General features: G+C 44.2%; 2 protein-coding genes across 6 annotated transcripts in view; one reads left to right on the forward strand and one right to left on the reverse strand.

The window, feature by feature from the left end:
- The window catches only part of LOC130112987 (putative methyltransferase NSUN7), a 39262-nt gene extending 31078 nt beyond the window's left edge, over positions 1-8184 (forward strand). Inside the window, exon 12 of the mRNA XM_056280508.1 lies at positions 7210-8184. Coding sequence (XP_056136483.1) covers positions 7210-8184 — 975 coding nt within the window. The remainder of the gene's footprint in view (positions 1-7209) is intronic.
- Positions 8185-8479: 295 nt separating this feature from the next.
- LOC130112531 (amyloid beta precursor protein binding family B member 2-like) overlaps positions 8480-19426 on the reverse strand; it is a 72954-nt gene continuing 62007 nt past the window's right edge. For all 5 annotated transcript variants that reach the window (XM_056279945.1, XM_056279944.1, XM_056279943.1 and 2 more), the window contains 3 exons: positions 17542-17657; positions 16721-16897; positions 8480-11633 (listed from right to left, as the gene is read on the reverse strand). In XM_056279945.1, coding sequence (XP_056135920.1) covers positions 11463-11633; positions 16721-16897; positions 17542-17657 — 464 coding nt within the window. In that variant the 3' untranslated portion in view covers positions 8480-11462. The remainder of the gene's footprint in view (positions 11634-16720; positions 16898-17541; positions 17658-19426) is intronic.

The raw sequence follows: 19426 nt of genomic DNA on the forward strand, positions 1-19426 counted from the left end.
AGTGGCTGTCCGCCCCACTTTGTGTGGTTGTTTCGGTCAGACTTCGTAAACCTTGCTCGCTTTCTTAGTTGCGAATGAGAAAACCCGCCAATGCTGCATCACTTTTAACTCCATTGGAAACTTTTTGTTGTCTCTTTTTCTCAAACAAATACACAGTGTTAACCGAATGGAGGTCTTGTTGTCAGTAGAGCTGTCGTGTTGTGGCAGCACACCACGTGGCCGTGGTGGCGCATGCTATTGTGGAATGTACCTTTAAGTAAACTGTTTTAAGACAGCACTTTGGGCTCTGGGAACTTGTGATGGGTATTTGCCATAATGCTGACATTTTATAGACTTACTCGAAAATATAATCAACTGATTAACTGATAATGAAAAGGATCGTTGGTTGCAGCTCTAATACACACACACACACACTTGCTTGCTTGCTGGTTGTCCATCGTGCCCGATGATGACCATCTTCTTCTATTTGTGGGTCCTTTGAGGACTCAGATAGCAGAAGATACCTGCGCAGAGATGGTTTTTAAAGTGGCATGGGGGGTGCGCTTCTCCCAACGCCACATGACTTGATTGTAGAGGAGATGGTTCCGATGGCAAGGGGGATCCCTAGACGACCGGCACCTCCACACAACTGCAGGGGGCTGCCGGAAATCCAGTTTTTCGGAAACCGCCTCGAAGCGTGCCGCCACAGCTTGCTTTTCTGTTGGGGTAAGCTCCCTTAGCCTTATGTCTTCCCAGACTCACCCACAAGGCAGCGGGGCAGTGGTTGATAGGTGCCAGGGTGTGTCCACCAGGGTGGGCCTGCACACCATATCTCTGGGGCCCACTGCTGCTCCGAGATCCCCTGCCAAGTTAGCCTGGGGCCGCAAGACCCCAGTTACCATGTGTGGCCACGGGGAGGCCTGGCAGGAGTCTTGGTGAAGGAGAGGCTATGTACTGGCAAGGGAAGGCTTACACGCTAGGATGCTTCCCTATTCGCCACAAAGGCTAGCCAGCGGCAGCAAGCTAAGGGCAGGAAGGACACAAGCGGGTTGGAAGAACACATGCACCTTCCCTCCAACTACACACTGCTGCACTAGACGCATCACAACACTCTGTGTGTATGTACACACACACACACACACACACACACACACACACACAAGGGCGTAGGAGAGAGTTTCATATTAGGGGGGACAAAACCCTGTAGGGTTCTCCGGGGGCATGCTCCCCTGAACATTTTGTAAAAATTGATTTTAAACTGCCATTTTACAGCAGTTTCCAGCAAAGAAAAACATGTTTCATGGCCATATGATAAGGCTTCCCCTGGAAGATTGTATTGATAATAAGGAGTACAGAACAGTGCAACAAAGCAACATGCAACAAAGTGCAACAAAATATGCATGTAACCTGCCTGTAATGCATACTGTAAATGTTGTATAGCCTTGTAAGGTCAGGTTGCTGTACTGTATGCAACATTTCATTTCTCATATTAAGCTTAACTAGCTAGCAAAGTTACCCAACAGCTTAGTAACATATTATGAAGTTACCAAACTACCAAAAGACAGTACTCTAAAATGAATGTAAATGCTATATGTAGCCCGTGGAATTAGATACCACACAGGACACAATTACTTCCGGGGTTCTTGTAGCTTTAATTTTATTGTTTGAACCTTCGAATGCAGATCGTTTTACTGAGTGCATAAATTCCTGTGTCTTTCGAGCAAACAGCTCATAAATGTTCACAGATGTGGCAAGTTTAACAGAAAAGATTTCAAAAGGAAAATAATAAATACAACATACGGTGCAAAATACGGCAGTGGACTATGTATGTTAAACAGGGTTTAACAAAGACATGTGGAACTTCCTTGAAGATTGCGCAACTTCTCACTCTGTCAGTTACCATGTCATGCCTGCAAGGGCGAACAGTGGTCGACGGCTCGCGCCCAAAATCACCGAACATCAACTCCAGTAGCGTTACGGAGTCAGAGCACCATCACACCGCAATCTTCAGGCGCTTCACACAAGAAAAAAAAAAGGAGAGTACCCAAAATGCACTTGGATAACTTGCAGAAAGAGTACCCAAGATGCACTTGGATGACTTGCACGGAGTTACAATAAAAGTCCGCAACACTGCCACTTACTGGTCAAAACATGCAATGACAACCAAAACTATAAAAATACACACAATCTGCTTCACAATTTAAATACATCAAATGACATTTTACATGGCTTGACAGTGTAACAATTACATATATTAATAGTTAAACTATACTAAATTTAAGTGGAAAATCATTTAACATATTTAACAGATTTACCACCCGGCTACATATATAAAACATTGTATTCACAATTAAGGTTAATGTAACCCATCCCATATTAACGTTATAACCTTTAGAAATTATTTATGTGACTATTGTAATGTCTCTGCTAGCTAAAGTTAGCCTTCCTGCTCACTGACTGGCATTGAAAGAGCAAATACATTTACTTAATTAAATACATATGTTTCAACCTCAGGTTTCATCATAATGACATGTTTATCTTTTAAAAATTGGTAAGTACACTTTGTTTGTGAGGGAATTTACAAACCTGTGAGTGATGATGAATAGTGGAGTATTCATCGTTGCTGCCTTGAAAAGTTGTGAGTGCCACTGCCACTTCACCGCAGTCACGTCTCAGCGGGCCACCGCCAGTACCAAAGACATGGGGAGGAGGGGGGGGTTGCTGTTGTTGTTAATAACTAATACGTTTACCTATTGTGGGATGAGAATGACATAAATGCTGGGATATACAGGGAGTATATGTCCAATATTATATATATTTATGCATATACCTTGTAGTGGATGCTCTTGTTTATTGGGTGGGGGGGACTTTTTCGCCTCCCCCCACATTGAAGGGGACTTGTCCCCTCCGCCCCCCCACCAGTTCCGATGCCCTTGCACACACACACAAACAAACAAACAGACAAACACTCTTCCATCACCTTTCCAATGCAGCAGTAATAAATTTAATAAGCATCTCTAATGAGATCTGCAGCCTCTTTCACAAGGAGTCAAACTACATCAGAGCTGCAGCTCCTGATTCGGTTACTCTATCCCTTATAAGGCCAGTTCGCCATCACTCAGATTAATGGCTCCATACACATCCCACAGTGTGGCGTTACAGTTTTAAAGAATCTGATATTGAAGGGCGGGCTCCAGAATGGGGGGGGGGGGGTGCTGGGATAAGTTTAGTTCCCAGGGTTTTTACTGTGTCCTACTTACATTGAGTCAGACAAACTCATCCAATGTGCAAACAGTGCGTTTCGTCTAGCTTAGCTCAGTTGTTGGATGTCTTGGGGGAATGTGTGTTTCCTTTCTTTTGAGAGGAGCTGCTAATGGTCCCGGAAGACATCCAGCAGTTGAGCTAAGCTAGGCTATGCACACTGCTTAATGTACCTTCACACTGCATACACTGACATAAAAAAGCTTTCCAGTTCGTCTGAATCTGTGTGAGTAGGACACATAGTAAAAACCCAGGAAGCCAAAATATCTGTTTGAAGCAGCACCATCTTTTTTTGGGGGGGGGGGGTTGGGGAACGTCTTTAATGTCACTGTCGGAAAGACAACTGAGGGCCTTTTTTTCCTTTTTCATAATGTAACAGTAAGATAGATGAATTAATTCACAAGCCGTAGCGAAACAGATTATCCCAAAAGATGAGGTTAAGTAAAATTACGATACTTAATTGTTTGTTGTAAAGCAATCCTTATATTTCCCTGGAGATTTTGTGCCTGGCAGCAGACAAAATGCAGAGTCTTCTTCTTCTTCTCCTTTCAGCTGCTCCCATTAGGGGTCGCCACAGTGGATCATCTGTTTTATCTCTTCCTGTCCACTGCATCTTCCTCTGTCACACCAGCCACGTGCATGCCCTCCCTCACCACATCCATAAACCTCCTCTTTGGCCTTCCTCTTTTCCTTTTGCCTGGCTGCTCCATATTTAGCATCCTTCTCCCAATATAGCCAGCATCTCTCCTCCGCACAAGTCCAAACCATCTCAATCTCATCTCTCTTGCTTTGTCTCCAAACCGTCAAACCTGGGCTGTCCCACTGATATAATTGTTCCTAATCCTGTCCTTCTTCGTCACTCCCAATGAAAATTGTAGCATCTTCAACTCTGCCACCTCCAGCTCTGCCTCCTGTCTTTTGGTCAGTGCCACTGTCTCCAAACCATACAACATAGCTGGTCTCACAACCATCTTGTAAACCTTCCCTTTCACTCTTGCTGGTACCCTTCTGTCACAAATCACTCCTGACACTCTTTTCCACCCACTCCACCCTGCCTGCACTCTCTTCTTCACCTCTCTTTCACATTCCCCATTACTTTGAAGTTAGTCACAAGTATTTAAACTCCTCCACCTTCGTCACCTCTACTCCTTGCATCCTCACCATTCCGCTGTCCTCCCTCTTGTTCACGCATAGGTATGCCATCTTGCTCCGGCTGACTTTTATTCCTCTTCTCTCCAGTGCATATCTCCACCTCTCCAGGCTCTCCTCAACCTGTGCCCTACTCTCAGTACATTCACAGTGTCATTCACGAACATCATAGTCCACGGAGACTCCTGCCCGATCTCATCTGTCAACCTGTCCATCACCATAGCAAACAAGAAAGGGCTCAGAGCCTATCCTTGATGTAATCCCACCTCCACCTTGAAACCATACATCACTCCTACCACACACCTCGCCATTGTCACACTGCCCTCATACATATCCTGCACCACTCTTACATACTTCTCTGCCACTCCCGACTTCCTCCCACAATACCACACCTCCTCTCTCAGCACCCTGGCATATGCTTTCTCTAAATCCTTTTCCTTTACCTTCACCACCTCTCTCTTCACCTTACACTACATCTCCTTATACTCCTGTCTACTTTTTTCATCTCTCTGATTATCCCACTTCTTCTTTGCCAACCTCTTTCTCTGTGTACTTTCCTGTACCTCCTCATTCCACCACCAAGTCTTCTTGTCTTCCTTTCTCTGTCCAGATGACACACCAAGTACCTTCCTAGCTGTCTCCCTCTCTATTTCTGCAGTGGTTGCCCAGCCATCCTGCAACTCTTCACTACCACCCAGTGCCTGTCTTAACTCCTCCCTGACCTCCACACAACAGTCTTCCTTCTTCAGCTTCCACCATTTGATCCTTGGCTCTGCCTTCACTCTCTTCCTCTTCTTGATCTCCAAAGTCATCCTACAGACCACCATCTGATGCTGCCTAGCTGCGCTCTCCTCTGTCACCACCTTGCAGTATCCAATCCCTTTCAGATAGCACCTCCTGCATAAGATATAGTCCACCTGCGTGCACTTTCCTCCACTCTTATATGTCAGCCTGTGTTCCTCCCTCTTCTTGAAATATGTATTCACCACAGCCGTTTCCATCCTTTTCGCAAAATCCACCACCATCTGTCCTTCCACATTCCTCTCCTTGACACTATACCTATCCATCACCTCCATTCCCTTCACCAACATGCCCATTGAAGTCTGCTCCAATCATCACTCTCTCCTCCTTGGGTACACTCTCCACCACTTCATCCAACTCACTCCAGAATTCTTCTTTCTATTCCATTTCATGCCCAAATGGCAGGGCATATGCAAGTCTTGTCAAATCCACCCATCCATTATCTTAACCGCTTATCCTGCTCTCAGGGTCACAGGGATGCCGGAGCCCATTCCAGCAGTCACTGGGCGGCAGGCGGGGAGACACCCTGGACAGGCCACCATGCCATCACAGGGCCCACACACACACACACACACACACACACACACACGTTCATTCCTAGGGATAATTTAGTACGGCCAATTCACCTGACCTACATGTCTTTGGACTGTGGGAGGAAACCGGAGCCCCTGGAGGAAACCCACGCAGACACGGGGAGAACATGCAAACTCCACACAGAGGATGACCTGAGATGACCCACCAAGGTTGGACTACCCCGGGGCTTGAACCCAGGACCTTCTTGCTGTGAGGCAACCATGTTAACCACTGTGCCACCATGCCGCCCCCCAAATCAAATTGTCAAAATTGTCAATCGTCTATACACAAGACTCAATCTGTTGCATATCAAAAATTAAGGCAGCACAGAAAAATTCATGCAGATAAGTATAATTCAGTCAATACAGCATAATAATAGATACAAGAAATAAAAATGACAAAAGGTGATTGTACACACATACAAAAACATAAGGGACATAAGGGAATTCTTTTCACAGGTAGCACATCACCATGAAGAGCGATAGACAGAAGAAGAAATTAAATGAAAGGCTTAGGGGAGATTTTAAAGGATTTAGATATTAACGAATGAATAAATGCCTTTATTTGTCATTGCACAGCTATACAACGAAATTAAGTGCAACTCCCCAGTGGTACAAAATAACTTAAAAAAATAAAATAAAATATATACAAATAGTCAAAATACAAGTAGACACACATTTGCAGCACAAGCAACATGTAATGTATGCATAAGAGTAAAAATAAGTGTAATATCTATTACACTAGATAAATAGTCTGTGTATCGCACTAACCTGAGTCAGCATATTTTTGCACATGCCAAATGTACAGGTGTTACTGCACAGTTTCACGATGTCGCTGCTGTTGAAAACTGCTTCCTGTATGCAGTCATCTTTTTAAAATGCTAGCCAAGTGTGTATGTGTGTGAGTGATTTTTATTATGTGTTTGAGTTGCTAATGTATGTAGCTACAAAGCTAGCCCTGCCCCAAATCCCTCTATTCAAGTAATTCTAGCTGATTTCCATGTAAAACACAGGCACATCAAGAGCTCCTGCCGCTCTCCTCCTTCTTTCTGCTTTTTCTGTCTTAAGGGAAAGTTAATAAGATGCTTGCGACTATAGCATGTAGCCTTTGAAATAATTCCCCCAGACAGACTCACTCTGTGTGGACTGCAAAGCCATCAAAGCCACTCAACCCCCCCTCACCCCACCCCACCCCACCCCACCACCACCACCTGCCCTCCTTCAGTCCCCACTCAGCACCATTGATGTCTCACAACTCTACAGCACTTTTCTATACAGCAGGTTCCCCTGCTGCTACTGTATGTCACCCTTGAGAAATGTAATTTTGATGTGTTTTATCATCACCTTAGATCACAACAGTCCTTGGTTTGTCTCCTGCCTATCTTCTCTCCTTTGTTTCTCCCCTCTTCACTCCCCCACTTCCTTCCTCTCTCTCTCTGTCTTTCAGGCAGACCCTACAAAGGTAGAGACGGTCCAAGATGTGCTGGCACGGGCTCGAGCAAAGGGACTATTGAATGGAGTTATGACGGACCAATCAAAAACAGACAAAAAGGCAAGACACGGGACGAAGCTCCTACCTGCAATCGCCGACAAATCCCCCTCTCCCTCCCAGGGCACTGGCTGGGCGAGGCCTTCTTCCACAAAGACACGCCCTGTGACTGAACAGGATCTGGGAAGTAGCAGCGTCTCACGCAAGGTGGAGACTGAGGGTAGCGGGGAAGGAGAGAGAGAGAAGCTGGATGAAGATAATAAGGGTGGAAAGAAGGAGAAGAGGGGAGGGCCTCGAAAAAAGAAAGGGAAAACAAAACAGCACCCCAGAAGTTCCAAACAGACTTCGAGGGTTTCCAAGCATCGTCCTAACCAATCCAGGAAGAAGGTGACTAAGAGGAAAGGGAAATGCAAAAGCTACAGCGGACACACTCTGGCTGCCGTGGGAAAAATGCCTAAAGGTCAACTGCCTGCTCTTTCATCAACTTTAACCCCCTCTCTCACACCTTTGCATCATTCCTTCCAAATGACTCCCATCACAGACTCCCTCGCTGCTGATCTGCCGACCTTGGCATCCCAACAACCCACATCTGGCATGGCTACACCCAGACACCCCTTGCCCACCTGCCTAACACCTTCTTCTGTCCATGTGGGACCCAACTCGGCTCATCTCAGAAAATCTAAACAAGGAGGTCTCCAAGCCGTGGAGAAAAATCTCCGCGGGAACAGGGATGAGGCGACGCGGAGACGGTTGAGGCCTGCGGACCTCGTCCTGCCACCCATCTCCTCCCCAAGCTCCAGCTCTATAAGCAGTGGGAGTTGTGTTCCCTCCTCCCTCCCTCCTTCCCAGTCCTCCTCTTCCTCCACCTCTCGATCTCGGCTTACCCAAACTCCTTTCAACTCATCAAAACTCAAATTATCTAGTTTAGATTAAGTATCTTGTATCCACTTAGATACCCTAACAGGTTAAGGCACATCCTAGATTGTTTTTTTAGGCGGGATGGTAAACTCCCTGAAATAACAGCAGGTGCTGTCTCACAGATACTATGGTGATTGACTTTTAGTAAAAAAAAATTTGTTTAATTTTACTTGGTAGGGTGGTAGGTTAATGTGAGGTGGCCCACCCAGCTACTGTGTGTAACTGTACATATGTCAAATCATACACACACACACACCAACAAACACAAATTAACACAACCACAGGTAGAGAAAATAGCCAGATGTCCTATTTGATAATTCTGTTTATTCTCACAACAGGTTACATGGATATGGTGTACAAACCAGTGAGCGACAAACAGAAGCCAGTACGTTATTCTGTGAGGGATGAGTGTGTGTTTCCTATCCGTTTGCGTGTTTGAGTTCATCAAATGAGAGGCTGGGAGTCTTCTCTTGCCCTTACCATCATCATCCGCCACCTCTTCATCCTTCTCATCATCATCCTTTTCCTTCTCTCCATCAACTACAAACGTTCAGCCTTCAAATTAGACTCCCAACCTTTCTATGCACTGCACAAGGTGAAGATAGATAGATTCCTTTTTCCTGCCTTATTTTGCAAAGCTGGAGCTTGTTGGGAGCAGTGGGAATTCACCAGGGAGTGAGACGATGAGTCGACAGACTCACCTACTTGCCCGACCTAATAAATCCATATATACCTTTATAAAATAGAATAAATAAAATCAAATAAAAAATATTTCTGTTCAGTACATACAGTCGTTCTTTCAACCATCAGAGGGCATGCAAGGCTTTTTGTGACTGTCCATTTCTTGAGATCAAAAGAATGCATAGATAATTGCTCAGTTAACTTCTCTATCAACTTAATTGATAAAATGAAAAAAAATTTAATCACTTCTCTCTCCTTCAATAATTCCCCTTGTTTTTTTCTTATCTACAACAATGTATATCAGTATTTTACACTTTGGCCAGTTTGGTGAGTTCACAACAAAAGGTGTTTCATCAAAAGGAAAGAATAGAAAACTACAGACATTCAAAAATAAAAACATAGCTTATATGGTGATTAATGCCAATGTTACAAGATATGGATATTATTTACACACAAACTCATCATCTCATTCACATTTCCACGTCCTGTGACAAAAGAAGGCGTTGTGGTTGATTTATCTCGCCAGAATCTCAGTTCTACTTTCAGAACCTACGACCTCCGCACATGCTCACTGTGGACTTTAAGTTAAGGTGCCAGACACATTGTCATAGTGAGCTGTAGTTGAGTCCAGAATTTGTGTTCCTTGCAGTTCAGATGCACCATTGCTATTGTATTTAAGAGGAACTGTTGGTAAAATCTTGCAGACTAATGTATGGTAAGACTGGCTAGCAGTAATTCCTACTAAGTTGCCTGTGCCAGTTAAAAACATGCCAGGTCAGTAGGTATACACAACTTAGAACTGAGATTCACGTGAGAAGAACACTGACAAAAATGCAAGTGATCTAGTGGCACTGATAAAGACAGACACACTGAAAGTGGGCAATCTATAAACACAGAAGGCGCATTCAAGTGAACAGAAGCTTGGAGACACAGATAGCTAACAGCTGACCTCGAAGCTCTCGAATGTTCTGTCGTGTCCGGCAGACACATCACCGTTCAGGATTTCCTTCTGAGATCAGCTGAGGTCGGAGATGCGATAAGACCCTCGTCCTCGCAGTTGCTAGCTTGGTTCAGAGGCCTAAGTTCAGATTTCAGCTGTGTACCAAAGCAAGGTTACCATACCATGGCGTAAACACAAGTGCTTCCATTCTTTACCGCATCATTTAATCCAGCTGTCGCGATTTCATCCATCCCCTTTTATTAGTGGACATCAAACCTCCAAGGACTGACGCTGAGGTGGGAATCGAAGGAACAATCAATCAAAATGTCCTCCAGCATGTGTAACAAAGAGCAGCAACGCACCTATTCTTTCTTCCTTTATTTGGTGTAGCAAGCTAGCACTGGTTGCTAAAGAGCAGGGGAAGAGAGGAGGGAGAAGTAATATTTCTGTCCGTCCCCCTCTCCTATCCACCAATATGGCTATCGTCTGTCTGTGGTTTTCTGAGAGAAAACAAAAGGAAATGGGGAAATAAAAACAGGAAGTAAATGGAACATAATCCAGGTGAAAGATCACCACTCGTTTAGACCACTGGCCAGACCAGACATCTCTTACACAGAAGAGCAAGTCAAGCACAGCTGACAGGGAACTAATAAAACAAATAAAATGACAGAAAAAGAAAGTCTCTACTTTTTGATCTTTCTCACCCCCCCTCAATCTCTTGAAGCAACAGCGGTATAGTGAAGTGTTATTGTCTAGAATGTATCACATTTATATAAAATGTTCATGCAAGGTCAGTTGAACAGCTTAGGATGTGTTATAGACTGAGTAGGTGAGGGTAGGGTCATATCTAATTAGTCTGTAGTGGCCTTCGCTCTGTCAGGCATTCTTTGCCGATGTTGGAAATTGAATAACAACTGCTTTCAAAGTCCTAACCCCTATTTGGTTTACATTACAGTCTGCTGACACTGACGGGGAAACAGAATTAAGAGACAAAGCCACTGCAGACTCAAAGGACACATTCCTAGTTGCATGAAAAAGGGGTGGCCAGGTGTATGAGGTCATGCTGGAGACACAGGCACAGACACAAAGATATTAAGAGTGTGGAGAGGAATTCAAGAGTTCAGGCAGCAATGCTTCCACTGGACCCAGAAGAGCACCTCCTCCTTCTTTGTTTGTAAGTTCATCAATATTAGCTCTTTCCACATACCTCCTTGATGCTGAGGGGGGATGAAAGTTGCTTCTATGTACACAATCACCCTTATAACCATCACTCAGCTTCTATCCAATAGTCTCCTGAGGTTATTGCCAGGCTGGTCTTGTAAGCCTGCAATTTCACCTGCTATCTTAAGGGTTTCTTCCTGGTATGGGAATGGAGTATTATTGATCTTGGGGGGTTTTGGGAGAAAAACTGAATTACTACTTAAGAGCTAAAAGGACCGATTCCTGACAACTCTCCAAACTCCGAACAACATTCCAAATTCCCCCAAAAACAAACAAGTCTCCCGACCCCCCAGGCTCTGGCTCTTGTTACCATGGTTACTGGGCTCTGTGGTGGCAAAGTGTTGGATTCCCATGGGGACTGAAGGGTTTTCTTTTAGGCAGGGATGCGACCGGTTACCATGGTGACAGGGAATTGTGGAGAGAGGGAAGGGCTGATAGTATTTAGAAGTGGTTACTGCGGAGACTCGGTGATGGGTTTCTTCTGTTTGAGGGTGTCGATAAGGGACAGGACGCCTCTCTTCACACTGGTGGACACGCGACGAGACACAGAGTCGCCTGGGGGAGAAGAGCCACAGGCCTTCTGTGAAGGGGGTCGAGCCACCAAACACTTCTGGTATCGCAGCTGGAGGTGAGGGTTGAGGTGAGAGGAAAGTGTAGGGGAGAGGAGATGGATACAGGGAATTGAGAAGGAGGGAGGTAGGCAGAGAGAGGAAGTGGAGAGAGAGAAAGAGAGAGACACTGTAAATAACAGGGAGTTACAGCTGCTGAGTACAGAACTGGTGTGTGTGTGTGTGTGCGTGTGTGTGCGTGTGCGTGTGCATGCGTGTGTGGTGGGGGAGTGATGGTGCAAGCTGTGATGGCTGGTACCTAACACAATCAATATTAATGACTGATGATCTCTTGTCACTGTAAATCAGCGTGTGTGTGTGTGTGTGTGTCTCTCCAAACACCCAACGTTCTGATGTGAAATCAATAATACAAAATCAATTTTAGAGTACAACTCCTCTGAGTCATACAGAGCGAGGCAAAAGAAAGAAAGTAACTTCCATTAATGGGGTGAATTACACTTAAGCAATTACACCACCATGGGGCATTCTTTATTCTAACTATGGGCAATGCAACAAAAAGCATCAATGAAGGAACAATGGCTGCTGATGCATGTGTGCTGGAGAAATGATCTGTGCAAAGAGGTGAGAAATGTAGAATACAATGTGTATTGTAATGTATGCACAACTTTAAAAAAAGTAAGGCAAAATCTTTGCTTGAACACCTGGAAGGACGTCAATTTTCAGAAACAATTGAAGCTGAATATGTAACTGCTTTTCTGTGACTGGTTTCATTTGTATGTATGTTTTAAATGTATGGTGTGTTTACCAAGGGGCTCTTTTATTGAACAAAGTGTATGAGTTGGACTCCTTTCAAGGTGGAAATTGGATATCTTTCAAGACAAAAACAAAACAAACAAACCCATACTTGTTCTTACAAGGACGTTTACATTTCCAAACACTGCTCTCCATTTGATAAAATTGCCTTGATTTACATATACAGGTAGTCCCCGTGTTACGAACGAGTTCTGTTTTTGAGTCTGCTCTTATGTCGAATTTGTATGTAAGTCAGAACAGTTACGTACAGTTCACATCTAGCGTCAATTATTCAAATGTTTGTCTAAGTATATAGCATATATTTTACCTAAAACATCATAAATATAATGCAGTTGTAGTGGACTTATGGACAGTGGCGCCTTAAGTGGGTATAATGTTATGAAGATTCTAAGGGCGCCAGACTAGAGGGGGCGCCACAACAGTGCTCAAAAATATTGAAAAGAAAAATAAATAAATCCGTTTTAAAAAATCAGTCATTCTTCGGAAGTGTTATGAAAATGACATAATGATTTAAAACGTACATTGAAATGGTTTGCTTGTAAAAAAAAAAATCCATTTGACAGCATCTGTTTTGAACCCCGACGCTCCCTCCCCCTAAATGGTTTAGTCCACGTCTCAGTTTTGGCAAAGACCTCTCTGATTCGCGATCCACGGGTAGGCGAGATCCACAGGTTCAATCTGGGCTATGGCGGTATCACATTCTATTTTGTTAAGAGCACTTTATATGTAAATTTGTCAAACTAAGAAGATGGGTCCCTTATTGGAGAAGCTGTTGATGAGGGGATTGTTGGGCACACTGGTAGCATGGGATGAAGGTAGAGGAAGGGGTTTAATGTTTAGAGAAGTCAGGAAAATAATAAAATAATAATTTGATTAATTAAATAAATAAAGGGCGCTCAGTAATATTCTTTATAGAGGCGCAAAATCCCTGGCGGCACCTCTGCTTATGGACATAATTCACCATAGCTTGTTGTTTGTATGAAGTTGACGTGCTCACTTTAAGGGCTCAGGGCATAGCCATGGTAATGTAGCGTCATGTGGTTGGGCGGGCTGGTGTTTAAAAGGAAATAAACGACATACAGGGTGGTGGTCAAAGAGAGAAGTTGTTCGTCTCAGTTTTCTCCCAACTTCCACACAGTAATAATAATAAATGTAACTACAGTACAGTATTTATAACCGAGAGAGTGAATGTGTGTATAGGTATAAAAAACCTTAAAGAAACATTTCAAACTCCCCACCTGCCACTGTCCCCGGAGCGGGTCACCACCGGCGGACACCAGCCGTTTGATGCCAGAAACGAGAGCCAGCTTGAGGCTCACCTCCCTGCCTCACCGGGTAAGTGGGAAAAAACGATAAGAGCATTTCATGTCTCTCTGAACGCTTTATTATTTCTACTTTCATTTCTATAGTGATCCTTTTCCTTTTCCTCAGTGCATCACCATCACCTGCATCGGATTTACGCTTTGAAGCCATGATTACGAGGGTAAACACAAGAAGAATTTCAGTCAAAACACAATGCACGCAGTGACGCAGCAATGTTTAAACAATCCGACTTAAAATGGCGACGACGGCGTGGCGTTGTCCCTCAGGCTGACGAACCTCCTAAAACGCACAGTTTTGAGCATCGCACAAAGTAGCCTGTCCATTCGTTAGTATGAACCATTGTGTGTAAATCATTCATTCATCATCAGCCGCTTCTTCGGGATCAGGTCACAGTGGCAGCAAGCTAAGTAGGGCACTCCAGATGTCCCTCTCCCCAGCAATGCCCTCCAGCTCCTCCTGGGGGATCCCAAGGCGTTCTCAGGCCAGATTGGACATGCAGTCCCTCCAGCGAGTTCTGGGTCTACCCCGGGGTCTCCTCCCAGTTGGCCATGCCCGGTAAACCTCCAAAGGAAGGCACCCAGGAGGCATCTTAATCAGATGCCCGAATCACCTCAACTGGCTCATTTCGACGCAAAGGAGGAGTGGCTCTACTCCGAGCTCCCTCCAGATGTCCAAGCTCCTCACCCTATCTCTAAGGCTGAGCCCAGACACCCTACAGAGGAACCTCATTTCAGTATTCAGTATCTGTGATCTCACCCTTTCGGTCACTACCCAAAGCTCATGACCATAGGTGAGGGCTGGAATGAAGATTGACTGGTAAATTGAGAGCTTTGCCTTCCAGCTCAGCTCCCTCTTCAACACAATGGTCTGGTACAACGTCCGCATTACTGCTGATGCTGCAACAATCCACCTGTCAATCTTCCACTCCATCCTACCCTCATTCGTGAACAAGACCCCTGAGATACTTGAACTCCTTCACTTGAGGCAACAACTCATCCCCAACTCAGGGGGAGCAATCCACCATTTTCTGGTAGAGAACCATAGCCTCAGAGGTGCTGGCTCTCATCCCGGCCATTTCACACTCAGCTGTAAACCGCCACAGTGCGCACTGGAGGTCGCGTTCTGATGAAGCCAACAAAACCACATCATCTACAAAGAGCAGAGATGCAATTCTGAGGTTCCCAAAATGGAAACATTCCTCACCTTGGCTGCACCTGGAGATCTTGTCCATGAATATCACAAACAGAATCGGAGACAAGGGACAACCTTGGCGGAGTTCGACACCCACTGAAAACGTGTTTGACTTTATGCCGAGAATGTGGACACAGCTCTCACTTGGGTTATACAAGGACCGGATGGCTTGTAACAACTGCTCTGGTACCCCGTACTCCCGCAGTACCCCCCAAAGAGTGCCCCGGGGTACACGGTCGTAGGCCGCTCTAGAGTAGACTTTACCAGGGAGGCTGAGCAATGGGATGCCCCGATAATTGGAGCACACCCTCTGGTCCTCCTTTTTAAATATGGGAACCACCACCCCAGTCTGCCACGCCACAGGAACTGTCCCCGACCTCCACGTGACACTGAAGAGGCGTGTCAACCAAGACAGCCCAACAATGTCCAGAGCCTTCAGCATCTCAGGGCGAATCTCATCCACACCCGGTGCCTTGCCACCAAGGAGCTTTTTAACTACCTCAGAGACCTCTGCCAGGGATATAGTTGGGGCTTCCCCTGAGTCTTCAGACTCTACATCCTCCACTGAGGACGTGTTAGTCAGGTTCAAGAGCTCCTCAAAGTGTTCTTTCTACCGCTCTACAAAATCCCCAGCCCGGGTCAACAGTTCCCCTCCCCGGCTGAACACAGGCTGAGTCAAGCCCTGCTTCCCCTTCCTGAGTCGGTGGATGGTTTGCCAGAACTTCCTTGAAGCCAACCGAAAGTCCTCTTCAATAGCCTCGCCAAACTCCTCCCACACCCGAGTTTTTGTTTCCATGACCGCTGAAGCGGCAGCCCTTCTAGCCTCCTGGTACCTGTCTGCTGCTTCAGGAGACCCCTGGGCCAACCAAGTCCGAAAGGTGTGTAACTCGATTTTTTTAAATAACAGGCTTTGTGGAGGTCGGTTCGTAAGTACGGGAGTTCATATGTCGGGCGTTTGTAACCTGGGGACTACCTGCAATTAGGACCTACAAGCATTTTGCAGCTTAATCTGTGTCTATTAAGAATGACTGACACCTTTCATCCCTTTTCAGTCACAAATTTATCTTGTGTTGAGGTCAATTAAATAAATATAAAGTTAAAAAAAAACACTTTTAAAGTGAAAAGCTCCAAACTTTGATATTCTTCACCTTCTTGTGTATTTTTCTGTCAATTGTCTTACCAGAGGCCTTGAGTTCTACACGAAACGTTATCAAAGCTTTTTGCTATATAATTACCACATGGTACCTCTGTACTAGTCAGCCTTTTTGGCTGAAACTACCAGTTGTAACAGAAGAGTTAATCCTAGCTGTTGGAAAGACCATCCTGTAACTACAAGGTCTAAAGTCTGAGAACAGCAACTACCATCGGAGTCAAATTCCATGTGTGTGCAAACCTACATGGCCATGAAACTTGATTCTGATTCTGATACCATCTGTGTCATAGCACCTTTGAGTAAAACACTTCCTCCATATCTTCTGTCTCGCCATATGTTGCTCTGAGAAAAACAGAAGCTAAATGACCAAAAAAAAAAAAATCAGGATTTTTATAACAGGCTATTTCCGCCAAGCCTCGATAATTATTCGCTGAAAATTTCAGCGCACAGTGCTTTGTAGTTCTGATCTCAAGCATAGTTCTGACTTCACAACCTTAATATAAGAATGAAACCATGACTGATCATGCCTGCTGGTGCCCTAAAAGCCTGAGACACACTTCCAGAGGTTTGTCCTAACTAGCTAACCTAGTTTGTGTTGGCCCACGCTACTTCAGGTCCCATTGTCTTGTCCACCCCAGACCTTCTGCAGCAGCCACTCACCATGCAGGCGGCCTGTACAGCCTCGGACACACTCCCAGCGTTTGGATCACACCAGAAAACATGGCAGTCGAAGCGCTGCCCGCCTGCGTCCATGATGAAGGCAAATGTGTGAATATCATGCCCCACACCCATGAAAGACAGGAAACGCACGCGACACTCCACCAGCACTTCCTCCTCCTATTGATGAGAAAGGGAAAAAATGTCACACTACATGCATGCTGAAACAGTTTTAAGTGAGACATTATCCTGGAAAAAGACCAAACACAGAGAAGCAGAAAACTAATGTGATTACTTTAAATGTTAAAATAACAGTGTAGTGGACTTATGGACATATTTCACCATAGCTTGTGGTTTGTTTTAAGTTGGCGTGCTCACTTTAAGAGGTCAGGGTGTAGCCATGGTAACAGAACGCCATGTTGTTGAGGCAGGGTTGTGAAATAGAAATAAAGGACACGCGTTCGTGTAGTCCAAGAGAGAAGCTGTTTGTCTGTTTTCTCCCGACTTCCACACTGGTGACCCTGACGTGATTCCAGTGTGGAAGTCGGGCGAAAACACGTTTATTTTTATTTCACCACCCCGCCTCAACAACATGGTGCTCCGTTACCATGACTACACCCTTAGCCCTTAAAGTGAGCACGTCAACTTAATACAACAAGCTAAGGTGAATTATGTCCATAAGTTCACTTCAGTAGTTTCTTTTCTCAACTACTGACACATAACAACCCAACTACATACGCGGGGTGTGTCACAATCAAGATTTTGCATTTTAAATCAGGATGAACTAAGGCGGGTGAATATGAAGGTGGATGTGAGCGACTAACCTTTTCCTTGCTGATGGTGACAGTAGCATCTGCCACATTAAGAGCCACTGCAGCCCAGTCCTCTCTGTTAGAAGAACCAACCAGACTATCTATTGCCCCGTTCAGGATGTCCATACCTAAAGAAAAGGTGGAAGAAACAAACTCACCCTCACCACAACATCAAGGCGGAGCTCAGATCAACCTACACTTTCTGTCACATTCATGTGAGAGTTTATATCTTTGTATGTGATTGTGTGTACTTGCTATAGTTTTGGATTTTTTTTATCTTATATTTCTATATTGCTTAAATTTTTGACCCACATTTCAGTCTAGTGTTCATTAATTTTTAATCTAGCGTGCTAGTTTTAGTTTATTTTTTTATACAATTTCTGTCCTAGTTTTAGTTTGTTCATTAAGGCTACTAGGCTCGTTTGTAATGACGAAATGATGATATTTCAGTAATTTTGAAGTTAAATACAAATTCCAAAACAAGTTACAACATCATATTAATTTGTATTGTGTAATTAAGATTGAGTTCATCATATATATATATATATAAACTTAGCACAAAAAGTAAGGAAATGTGTGTTTGGTAGATTATTTCTTTGTTGTAACAATGCTTCTTGGCAATAAATCTTCTATCAGGCACCTGATTGTCAGCACCTGGGGTACCAGAAGCCCAAAACAAGAGTCAATAGCAACAGCAAAATAAGCTGTTTGGCATTGGCAGAGAAGCTTTGGCAAATGTTTCATGGGCGCAACCCACATACTCAGCTCTGCCGCTCATCCCACAAATGCATGTTCCTTACAAATGTGGCACCATTTAAAAGGGGAAATAAACAGGCTTTCCAACGGTATAAGATTTATTGCCAAGAAGCATTGTTACAACAAAGAAATAATCTACCAAACACAAATTTCCTTACTTTTTGTGCTAAGTATATATATATGCATTATTAGATAACAGCACAGACCAGAGGTGGAGCGGGGCCTAGATTGATTATAGTTATGTTGAGACCCCGGCCCCATGCCGTGATCACCCCAATGATGTCACCTCCTTGTTAAAAATGAGTTTAAAAAGTTAGCAGGTACACTGGATAATTCTGATGTGTTTCTATTTTTCATATGTTGTCAATATTTGCAAAAAATGCACATGCTTTTTTCATGTTTGTATCACATCCACTCCACTCGGCAGCGAGGGTACACCGGTACATGGAAGACATTAGACCACAAAAATGCAAAGCTGTCACCTTAACTGTCACCGACAGAACACGGATTAGCATTTCAATTGGTTGCATGTTTAACATAATGACACCAGACCAAACATGACACAACCCACACGACAGGTCTGTGTACTTTGGCAGATGACATACCACTGTTGCAAAGTGAGCAGTCAGCAATGTAAACAATTACGTCCACCAGACACCTTGTCAATGTAGGCGATCTGAACAGTAAACAAGTCAACGACTTTTTCAACCATTTTCAAAAAATAATAATAATAATAATAACTATGAGAGGAGACATGCCCAGATACTAATGTTTATAAAGAAACATGACTGAAGAGAATTTTCTGTAGCCTAAATTGTGTAAGGCTTATGTCACACTCCTTTGAAAGTTGCTTTTTGAGTTCCCAGTCCAGCTGGAAACCAACATTAGTCTAAACTAACATTAGTCACCGAGCACTCTTAAAAATATTTTTGTAAGTTTATGACATCACACATTAACATGAAAACTATAACAGGAAAAGGAAACAAATGAGAAAGATAAGATTATTATATAAACTATAGTGGTTTATGTGATTGAAACTAAAGAAGTCTAACAACTAAGAGAATTGCATGACATTACATCGATCGTCTTTTACTCCATTTTCCTGTGACAGTGTCGGCCTCATTTGTACTCGCTGCCTTTT

The sequence above is a fragment of the Lampris incognitus genome, chromosome 5 (assembly GCF_029633865.1).
Source record: "Lampris incognitus isolate fLamInc1 chromosome 5, fLamInc1.hap2, whole genome shotgun sequence".
Lineage (NCBI taxonomy): Eukaryota > Metazoa > Chordata > Actinopteri > Lampriformes > Lampridae > Lampris > Lampris incognitus.